The following is an 11,749-nucleotide window of genomic DNA, read 5'->3' as shown; positions in this document are numbered from 1 at the left end:
TTCTTGAAGAATGTATCCCAACATCTAACTGAATATTTGTTTAGTTATTCTAGTATTTGGTTATATGTAGCAGGTTGTTATGAGATTTTTATGACTACTTCTTGGAACATTAATTAAAAGCAGCATTTCTATTGGCACTGTCAATTTTCTGTGAAAGTTAATGACTCTGATCTCTATCTGTACAAATAAAAATGCAATACAGAAGCAACCGTTGTGTTATCTTCACCTGTTAATATGTGACCAGGCAATTGTCCGATGGCAGTAAAAGGAAGTGACATGTAGTCAGTGCTGCCCTCCTCGCAATTCAGTCTTTCTTTAGAGTATCAGCGATATATTCGCATGGTTGAGGTAAAATGATGAAGTCACTGATTTGTCTGTTCGTACTTATTCAATTGCTGCCAACTGTTTGGATGTCCAGGTGTGGCAAGAGAAACTACACCCTGAATATGATTATATTGAATCATACATCTACAGAATGGAATCTGGAATCTATTAAAATTGCCGTAGACCTAGGCTTGTCCATGATCCAAAGTGACCTAACAACTGAAGGTATGAGATATTCATTTTATTATACTGTCCTGTTTTGTTTTTTTATCCTCTAATTAATATGTCCTGCATAGAAAAAATGTGATGCCAAGCACTGATGCTATACAAAATGATAATTTCTAGTGCTAAATAACTGCTGTTCAACATTTCATATATGACTGTTGTAAATCTGTGAAACGTAGGAGACAGCAGTTACATGTGGGACTTCTGAGTAGTATTGTGTCTGCAACATTAAAGTGTCGTCACGTAAGTTATGTCTGCACTTTAAAATGCATGAGCGAACTGATGGAAGAATATGCAATTCTATATTTATTTGTATTTATTCGTTGTTTGTGATTTAATGTAGATAATAGTATTCATTTGGCTCTGGTAATGATCCTCATAGTTACATAGTTGCATAGGTTGAAAAAAGACCTAGGACCATCTAGTTCAACCTTCCTCCACCAATTCTACATTTTGTCATTAAGTCATTTATAACCAACAATGTTGTGTGTACAGAGAAAATTATCTAGCCCTCTTTTTAAAAGCTGTTATAGTATCTGCCATTACTACCTCTTGTGGTAGGGCATTCCACAGTCTGACTGCTCCTCTTTTACTTTTCTTTTTTGTTTGTTTGTTTTTACAAATTAGAAAAAAGTAAAAACAATTACAAAGATGAACCATCGACATCGAATTGTTTTTTTCCAGTGCGAGTTGTAGTATTAACTAACACTATTCCCTTTCCAAGATAGTAAACTGGAAAACGGGTAAAAAAATTCCAAGTGCGATGAGATTGCAAAAAAACCCAAAATTCTGTAATTGTTTTTCGATTTTCTTCTCGCAATGTAAGAATTAACCGGCAATATGATTGTACACATTAGTAGGATCATGGAGATATAAAACATGTCTAGGTTTTTTATTTACGTGGTAAAAAAAAATTACTTAAAGTTATATATATATATATATATATATATATATATATATACACTAAACGGTGGCCCGACTCTAACGCATCAGGTATTTTTGAATTTATTGTGTAGTTAATGTATGATTTCTGTTATATATATATATATATATATATATATATATGTTGTTGTGTATAGTTGCCAAGTGTTTGTGTAGGGCGCTGTACATGTTCTGGGTGTTGTCTGGGTGTGGGGGTATGTGAGAGCAGTGTTGTTTGTGTGTTGCGTTGTGTGTGTTGCGTTGTTTGTGGAGCGCTGTGTGTCTGCAGCGTTGTGTGTGTGTGTGTGTGTGGTGCTGTGTGTGTTGCGCGGTTTGTGTGGGTGTGTGTGTGTGGGATGCGTGTGTGTGTTTTGGGGGAGGTATGTTTTGTGCAGTGTGTGTGTGTGTTGCGCGGTGTGTGCGTATATTTGTGTGTGCCGCGGTGTTTGTGTGTTGGGTGTTGTGTGTGTGTGTGTGCGGCGTTGTCTGTGTGTGTGGGTTTCTGTGTAGGGCGGTGTTTGTGGTTCCCAGTGTGTGTGTGGTGTGTTGTGCGGTGCGTGTGTGGCGGTGTGTGTGTTTTGGAGGGAGGTGTGCACCTCCATCGTACTCCACTCCCCATCGTGCTCCATCCCCCATGCTGCGCACCCCCCATCGTGCTCCATCCCCCATGCTTCACACTCCTATCGTGCTTCATCCCCCCCATGCTGCGCACCCCCCATCATGCTTCATCCCCCCATGCTGCACACCCCCCATTGTGCTCCATCCCCCATGCTGTGCACCCCTCAGAGAGGAGTATAATAGAAGGACTATAATAGGAGGAGTTTAATAGGAGGAGTAGTCCTGGGGAGAGAAGAGTATAATAGGAGGAGTAGTCCTGGGGGGAGAGGAGGATAATAGGAGGAGTAGTCCTGGGGAGAGAGGAGGATAATAGGAGGAGTAGTCCTGGAGGTGAGGAGTATAATAGGAGGAGTAGTCCTAGGGAGAGAGGAGTATAATAGGAGGAGTAGTCCTGGAGGTGAGGAGTATAACAGGAGGAGTAGTCCTGGGGGTGAGGCATATAATAGGAGGAGTAGTCGTGGGGAAAGAGGAGTATAATAGGAGGAGGAGTCCTGAGGGAGAGGAGTACAATAGGAGGAGTAATCCTGGGAAGAGAGGAGTATAATAGGAGGAGTAGTCCTGGGGGGAGAGGAGTATAATAGGAGGAGTAGTCCTGGGGGGAGAGGAGGATAATAGGAGGAGTAGTCCTGGGGGAGAGGAGTATAATAAGAGGAGTAGTCCTGGGGAGAGAGGAGTATAATAGGAGGAGTAGTCCTGGGGAGAGAGGAGTATAATAGGAGTAGGAGTCCCGGGGTGGGGGGGAGAGGAGTATAATAGGAGGAGTAGTCCTGGGGGGAGAGGAGTATAATAGGAGTAGTAGTCCTGGGGAGAGAGGAGTATAATAGGAGTAATAGTCATGGAGAGAGAGGAATATAATAGGAGTAGTAGTCCTGGGGCGTGAGGAGTATAATAGGAGGAGTAGTCCTGGGGGAGAAGAGTAAAATAGGAAGAGTAGTCCTAGGGGGAGAGTAGTATAATAGGAGGAGTAGTTCTGGGGGGACAGGAGTATAAAAGGAGAATCAGTCCTGGAGGTGAGGAGTATAATAGGAAGAGTAGTCCTGGGGAGAGAGGAGTATAATAGGAGGAGTAGTCCTGGAGGTGAGGAGTATAATAGGAGGAGGAGTCCTGGAGGTGAGGAGTATAATAGGAGGAGTAGTCCTGGGGAAAGAGGAATATAATAGGAGGAGTAGTCCTGGGGGAGAGGAGTATAATAGGAGGAGTAGTCCTGGGAAGAGAGGAGTATAATAGGAGGAGTAGTCCTGGAGATGAGGAGTATAATAGGAGGAGTAGTCCTGGGGAGAGAGGAGTTTAATAGGAGGAGTAGTCCTGGGGAGAGGAGTATAATGGGAGGAGTAGTACTTGAGGGAGAGGAGTCTAATAAGAGGAGTAGTCCTGGGGGAAGGTGTCTTATAGGTGGAGTAGTCCTGGGGGAAGGTGTCTTATAGGTGGAGTAGTCCTGGGGGGTCGTGTCTAATAGGTAGAGTAGTCCTGGGGGGAGGTGTTTAATAGGTGGAGTAGTCCTGGGGGGAGGTGTCTAATAGGTGGAGTAGTTCTTAGGGGGAGGTGTCTAATAGGTGGAGTAGTCCTGGGGGAAGGTGTCTAATAGGTGGAGTAGTCCTGGGGGGAGGTGTATAGGTGCCCAATGTGTGCGGGGGGCAGATCCGAGCGGCCAATGTGTGCAGGGGGCAGGACCGAGTGGCCAACGTGTGCGGGGGGCAGGGCCATTGGCCAATGTGTGTGGGGGACAGGGCCAAGCGGCCAACGTGTGCGGGGGGTGGGGCCAAGTGGCCAACGTGTGCAGGGGGCGGGACCGAGCAGCCAATGTGTAAGGAGGCGAGGCCAAGCGGCCAACGTGTGCGGGCGGCGAGGCCGGGCTGAACCAAGCGGGCAATGCGTTCGGGGGGCGGGGCAGGGCCGAGCCGAGCAGCCAATGCGACGGTTGTCACTGTAATGACGTCATTTTGGAGCAAGACAGAGAGACAGACAGAATAAGGCAATTATATATATAGATATATATACTGTGTGTGTGTGTGTATATATATATGTATATGTATATGTATATGTATATGTGTATATATATATATATATATATATATATATATATATATATATATATATATATATATATACACATACAGGGTGGTCTAAAAGTAGGTGCACAGAAAATAATAAAATTTATTTTGATTTATATATAAAATTATATTTAATAACACATGCATAACATTGACAATTAAATTTTATTTTGAACAATAATACAAAAGCCCTTAAATTTTATCAATGCAGGTGCTCAAACTGTTTTTCATAACAATTTGGACAGCCTTGAAGTCTGCCTCTTACGCTTTGACAAACATTTTTGCACAAGTCTCTTTGGGTATTAATTTCTTGAAATGCATTTCTTATGTAATTTTTCAAATCATTGACACTTTTTGGTTTTCAACTATAAACTTTGTCCTTGAGTACTACCCAAAAGAAAAAATCCATTGGGGTTAAGTCTGGTGAACGTGCCTGCTAATCAAGTGGGCCTCTTTGGCCAATCCATTAGGAAATGTTTCATCAAGATACTCGTGGACTACTCATGAATAATGTGGAGGGGCCCCATCTTGTTGGAAATAAAGGTCATTTGACTTAAGGTACCGTTACACTAAGTGACGCTTCAGTGATCCCACCAGCAACCTGACCTGGCAGGGATCGCTGGAGCATCGCTACACGGGTTGCTGGTGAGCTGTCGAACAGGCAGATCTCACCAGCAACCAGTAACCAGCCCCCAGCCAGCAGCGAAGCGTGGAAGCCATGCTGCGCTTGGTAACTAAGGTAAATATCGGGTAACCAACCCGATATTTACCTTGGTTACCAGCGCACACCGCTTAGCGCTGGCTCCCTGCACTCCTACCCAGAGTACACATCGGGTTAATTACCCAATGTGTAGTCTGGCTATGTGTGCAGGGAGCAGGGAGCCGGCACTGACAGCGTGAGTGCGGCGAACGCTGGTAACGAAGGTAAATATCGGGTAACCAAGGAAATGGCTTCTTGGTTACCCGATATTTACATTGGTTACCAGCATCCGCAGAAGCCGGCTCCCTGCTCACTGCACATTCAGTTGTTTCTCTCTCGCTGTCACACACAGCGATGTGTGCTGCACAGCGGGACAGCAACAACTAAAAAATGGTCCAGGACATTCAGCAACAACCAGCGACCTCACTGCAGGGGCCAGGTTGTTGCTGGATGTTAAACACAGCAACATCGCTAGCAACATCACTGTTGCGTCACAAAAGTCGTGCCTCAGCAGTGATGTTGCTAGCAATGTTGCTTAGTGAGACGTGGCCTTTAGGCTGTTGCTGTAACGGGGGAACAACTTGATTAATTAGAATTTCGAGATACTTATCTCCTGTGACTGTTCCATCAAAAAATATTGGTCCTAAATAGAGTTGAGCGATGTCCGAGGTTCGCCAATTTCATGTTCGAGTGATTTTGGTGGTGCTCGAGATCGAACGCGAACACGAGCTTTATGCTAAAAGCTCGATAGCTTGAGTTACATTCAAGAACAGTTCAATCAGTAAAAAGCCTAGCTAGTTACTAGCTGGATTTTCACTGTAATAGTGTGAGTCACTCTGTGATTCACAGTATTATCTAATTTCAGCATATAGTGTGCGGGGGCGGCACGTTTAGAGCAGTGCTGCTGGGATAATGGCGATTTTTTTTTTTTTTTTTTTTTTTTCTTTCCCTAAGCGTGCGTGCAGTGGGGCGGGTCAGCATGTCAGCCAATCTCAGACACACACACAGCTGAGCGGTCTTTTTTGCCAGACAAGCAAGGGCATGTGTCATAGGCTGTCCATGTCATATGTCCTTGCATTATAAATACGGGCATTTTCCCTCACGGCGCCATTATCTGCTTTCTGCGTGTAGGTAACAGAGAAGAGTAGAAGGGGGTGATTCAATGCCGCGCCAATGATCACTGTTCAGATGTCAGATTAACGTATCTTTATTATTAGCATAGGTATACGCGTTTCAGGAGCTCAGCTCCCTTCCTCAGAACCGTCAAGCATAAAGAGAAACATCAAATCAAGTGATTTGATGTTTCTCTTTATGCTTGACGGTCCTGAGGAAGGGAGCTGAGCTCCTGAAACGCGTATACCTATGCTAATAATAAAGATACGTTAATCTGACATCTGAACAGTGATCATTGGCGCGGCATTGAATCACCCCCTTCTACTCTTCTTTGTTATCTGCCGTTTGGGTGGCTGCAGCCGTGATCAAGTTGTATACACGAGTATAGTAGTTGTGACTTTCACAACTATATCTGGTGAGTAATAGTGCTCCCCCCCTCCCTACCCCGTATATATTGGGGTAATACCCTATCTGCGCTTTTCTTTCCACAGTTTTTTTTTTTTCCTGTTCTGCGTGTAGGTGACAGGTGACAGTCACGGCTCACGCAGCTCCTGGCGCCGCTCCGGCTGTGTACGCTATACACACAGCGCTCTACAGATTAGGGACAGAAGTTTATTTCAGCCCTTTTCAGGGCTCATTTTTTCGGGCTCAGAGCAATAGGTGACAGTCAGGTCCGTGGTAACGCTGTATACAGCTTCAGATAACAGCGTCTCTGTACCTAAGCTCAGGGAATTCCCTGCTGCATTTCACCATTAGGAGGGATAGAAAGTGAGGCTTCCTTTCATGTCCACTGACCCAGAGAACCCGGCCACTGTACCCACCTGCCCACTTTTGCTATGCTATTTTTATAGCAAACAGTGCTGGACATAAGTGGCAACCAAAAAGTGGCTGCTATACTAATTTTGTGTCCCACCGGTGCCAAGCATTTTCCAGCACTTTTGCATTAAACCCTGATGCACATTTTGCTATGCTATTTTTATAGCAAACAGTGCTGAACATAAGTGGCATCCAAAAAGTGGCTGCTATACTAATTTTGTGTCCCACTGGTGCCAAGCATTTTCCAGCACCTCTGCATTAAACCCTCATGCACATTTTGCTATGCTATTTTTATAGCAAACTCTGGGAATTCCTTGCTGCATTTCATCATTAGGAGGGATAGAAAGTGAGGCTTCCTTTACTGTCCTGGTACCCACAGAACACGGCCACTGTACCCACCTGCCCACTTTTGCCACGCTATTTAATTTGCCCAAAGAGCTGACACTTTTTCTGCCATCCTAAAATTGTCTGGAATACTAAGTTAGTGTTCCTTTGCTGCCAAGCAAGGTACAACACCTGTGCATTCTACATTCCTTTCCATTTCTGGACGGCAATTATTAACTGCAGGTAGTCCAGCCAATCTGTGACGAAGGTGCAGGCGTGGATATAATGTTGCCTTCATCCAATGGTGGTTCTCTCGATGTCTGACAGCTCAACAATACCATCTGTTTCCACTTCCAAAACAAGTGACGACCTGCCAATCACACTCCCGCTTACGGGTAAAAGGGTGGAAGTTCAGCGTGAAAAAGCATGTGTGACTGCTGTCCCCACAGTCACAGAGGATGAAGAGCACGCAGATGCAGTTGATGGGGCAGGCGGTGGTTGCACAGCCCCGCTATGCCGCATTGTAACACAGTGAAATTCCCAATGCGACTTATGCTTCATTTTAAGTCTTGTACTTTGTGGGCTCCACCGTATGCAGCAAAACCACGCAACAGGAAAAGGACTCTAGGCAGTTGGGTTGATAAATGATTGTTTAACTTTCCCAAAACAAACAATAAGAACCATGCATAAAATTGAAATAATAGAACAATCTATTCAGTTGCCTACTACCTGCTAATCCCTATGCGTAGTAGCAGTAATTGTGTGTTTGTGCATGTGTGCGAACACAACTTACTAGTGGCGCATCACAAGAGCTTCAAAGTTATCTACCTAAACATAGTCAAAACACATTACCCCCCCTGAATACCCTTGTTAGCTGAAGCCTCACAGATAAGGCAGATGATACCAGTGTGAATGCAAACCACACAGCTCTGCAACACTGTCATGGAAATCTTGAAAAGCAACAGTCAATGCAAACATGTGTCGCTGTCCCTCTATGATTTAAACTGTACGTGACAATTTGACAGTGCAGAGGCAGCAAGTCTTATTGTCTATAAAGTCGGCCAACCCAGAACAGATATGTGTTTTGCTAATAAAACAAAGTGTTGTGTGCACGCATTACTGTCTGGGCACAGCCTACCGTACCCGTGTACTGTGATAAAATACCAATAGTTAGAGGATAAAATCCATACCACACAAGGCCACTAATAAATATTAGATCTTAAATATGAAAAATCAATAAATATAATCTGAAAGTGTGGGGATATAGGATCAATAGGACCATTCGGAATTAAATGTACTATACCAAAAAAAGAAGAAACCGAACTAAAAGGTCACTGAATATTATATCTTTATTAATACATGATTAAAAAATGCACACATAAAAAACACAGCTATTGACTGGAAAAGGGGCGTCAAAAAACCTGCATAGCATGTATGGATCATATGCAATATAATACAATATATAATGAGGCAAAGGGGTTAGTGTGAACGGATTCAATAAAGAGGAACAAATAAATAAATAGGTAAACACAATACACAACTAAAGTGTCAAGTGCTAAGTTTCGTTGCACGTTTCGTTGCGTCTTCTTCAGGGGTGAAGACGCAATGAAACGTGCGCGCGTCGGGGTAGGCGTCGCATTACCTGGAGGAGGCCGTGCTCTGTGACCTATTAGGTGAATATATCACTATTTAGTGTTACTCTGTGCCGATTCTGACACTTTTTCAATTACATGTTTTCTCCTACTGGTTGATACTGTCTTGAGCCGTCTCCTCTCTGAATCTTACCTGCTTTTGAGGCTTCTGGTTTAGTGTCTTGTGGATTTTCACCATGATGGTTACCCTGCTGGTTACTATCAGCTGAATCATCAGCTGATTTTACTCTAATTCCTATGGCATGACTTCTGGCCACAACTCCTTAGCACTTGACACTTTAGTTGTGTATTGTGTTTACCTATTTATTTATTTATTCCTCTTTATTGAATCCGTTCACACGAACCCCTTTGCCTCATTATATATTGTATTATATTGCATATGATCCATACATGCTATGCAGGTTTTTTGACGCCCCTTTTCTAGTCAATAGCTGTGTTTTTTATGTGTGCATTTTTTAAACATGTATTAATAAAGATATAATATTCAGTGACCTTTTAGTTCGGTTTCTTTTTTGGTCGTGTACTGTGATGTCCAGTTGCCAGAAATACAGACTTTACGCTCCTCTCACGGTAAACCGTATAGACAGCACCGGAAGAATGTTGGTCTGTGGCACAGGATGCTGCTCACTGGCTTTACGGTACTCCTCACCAAACTCCAAAACGACTCCCCTCACAATTGAACGAAATGTTTCCGCGGTGGCTCCTTGCTGTAACACACACCTTTTAGCTTTTCCTTCTGTTAATAGACAGCATCTCCAAGTCCACACCCGAAGACCAATTTGATATTGCTATAGTGACCAAACAGACAAAGGCAGATCCAAAAATACAGCAGCCCCTTGTGTGTAGTCTGCAACAATGCATGCAATGAACGGCAAATAAGCATGTTGCATTGACAGTGGCTAAAGCTGAGCAATACACCCTCACGCTATCAATTCATGTGACACTTCATGGAGGAAGTACTCAAAGTTGAGAGTTTTTTGCCTTCTACTTAGAGATTGTTGACAAAGCTTACAGATTACATGACTTGGGTGATCCTTTGCGATGTCCAAAAAGTCCCAGGCTAGGCAAGGCTTACAGCCCATGCGACCTGCATAGCCAACATGACTTATGCTCAGAGGCAGAGTTGTGGCCGAGCAATCAGTTGTTGATTTGCTTCCAGTACTTTGTCTGTGTCCAGGAAGACACAATGTAAACTCGTCGTCAGTAGTATCCTCCTCCACCTCCTCTGCTGACGTCATCGACTGGCTGACTTTGGTTTGACAGTAAGTGGGGTCTCCAACCTCATCATCACCCTGTGTTTTTCATTCCCCTCGTCCTGAGTCCTCCGTGACAACCTCTTCCTGCCCTGACCGAATAGCAAAGTTGTCGTTACAATCAGGTATCTGAGTCTCCTCATCATGTTCCCCATTGTCTCCACCAGGATGATGTACGGTTTGGAAATGAGAGTGTACATGATGCTCGGCACCTTCTTCATCGGGGCCTGGATCCAACTCACAAGGCTTCTGGCCATCTGTGCAGATCATTTCCCCTGTCTCCTGGAACTCGCTGCCTCAAAACGTCAGATTATCTGCTACACCCGCAAGCTTCAAACGCAAACTGAAAACTCATCTGTTCAGAAATGACTATAACCTTCAATGACCCCACCACTGTGCGTAGCTGCTGCCCAACCTACACCCCACCTACTGTCTCCTCCCCAAAATCCTTTACAATATAATCCCGCAAGGGCAGGGCCCTCTTACCTCTGTACCAGTCTGTCTATTGTTACTTGTATATGTATTCTGTATGTAACCCCCTTCTCATGTACAGCACCATGGAATGGTGCTCTATAAATAAATAATAATAATAATAATAATAATAACTTCTTTGCCTGTACTCACTGCAGCTTTGGAACAGACCTCTGATTCCCAGGCTATAGTGTGACTGAACAGCTCTGCAGACTCAACCATCTCGGTTACCCCATACTCAGCAGGGCTGGTGGAAACTTGAGAGCTGTTATGAAGCAAGTGCGATTGGGTTGACACCACAGTGGAATGGAGTATTTGTGATATTGAACTTGAGGTGGAGGAGAGGCCACTTTATGGTGCACTTGAGATCCATTGAAGCAGCTGCTGTTTTGGTGCCTCATCTACTTTTGATAGTGATGGTCGTGTCCGTGAAAAAAGGATCATATCAGATTATCCACGGGAAGAAGTACACCTGTTATTTTGGCTGTTATTTGTTATTACGAATCGGTGCCGCCATAAATGCAAGCAACCTGCTGCGGTTCCAGATGCGCCCAGGCATCAGCTGCCATTTAGGGCTGTGCCTCGGGTTGTTCAGCTGGCTGCTTTCTCCTCCACGTCTAAGTGTGGAGAGGCGGCTAGTGCGCATGCGTGTGCCGATTTACCCCAGACGCAGCCTAACTCCAGTGTTTCGCCTACTGAGTATGCTCAGCCTGACTGTGCCATTCCTGAGGCTAAGTCTTCATTTTGGGCTACAGCGCATGCTCCCACACTTTGTGCGAAAAGCCTCTTTGCACAGGTACTTGGACTTCTGGCCGGGTCTAAGTCCTGTGTTGTGCCTAGACAGCATGCTGAAGCTGATAGTCTTTTTTCGGAGACTGTATTTCATGCTACTGAGCATGCTCAGGCACTTACTGCATCAGAGGCTAGGTCCGGTAATGAACTCTTTGGGCCTGCCCCTAATGTGGGGGCACATATAGACCACAGGGCATCAGGTGTCCTGACAATGTGGCCAGGCAACTCCCAACTGGCTTGCAGAGGCCCGCCCCTATGACTTGTCACCTCATTATTGTTGGTCAGATGATGACTGGTGAGGTGTTTGGGTCGTGGCTGCCATGAGGTCATCATTGAAGTGGCAGTTCCGAATAGGATGCTAGTTATGCCACTCATGACATGTCACTCTGCTTTTGTCTCCAGGAGGTGCATTGTGGTCCACCCTGGTTTAAGGCGGACCCAGGTTAGAAAAGGGGCTGGAGCCAACAAGGAGGTGCGCAGTCTTCTATT

The 11,749-nt window shown here is 44.6% G+C and overlaps 1 protein-coding gene across 1 annotated transcript in view; it reads left to right on the top strand.

Annotated features, from left to right (window-relative positions):
• Positions 1-353: 353 nt before the first annotated feature.
• GUCY2C (guanylate cyclase 2C) overlaps positions 354-11,749 on the top strand; it is a 686,038-nt gene continuing 674,642 nt past the window's right edge. The window contains 1 exon segment of the mRNA XM_075320892.1: positions 354-549. Within this exon segment, the coding sequence (XP_075177007.1) occupies positions 354-549 (196 nt within the window).

The sequence above is a fragment of the Anomaloglossus baeobatrachus genome, chromosome 8 (genome assembly GCF_048569485.1).
Source record: "Anomaloglossus baeobatrachus isolate aAnoBae1 chromosome 8, aAnoBae1.hap1, whole genome shotgun sequence".
Lineage (NCBI taxonomy): Eukaryota > Metazoa > Chordata > Amphibia > Anura > Aromobatidae > Anomaloglossus > Anomaloglossus baeobatrachus.
Note: the sequence above shows the minus strand (reverse complement) of the source record. Positions and strands in the feature narration are given on the sequence as shown.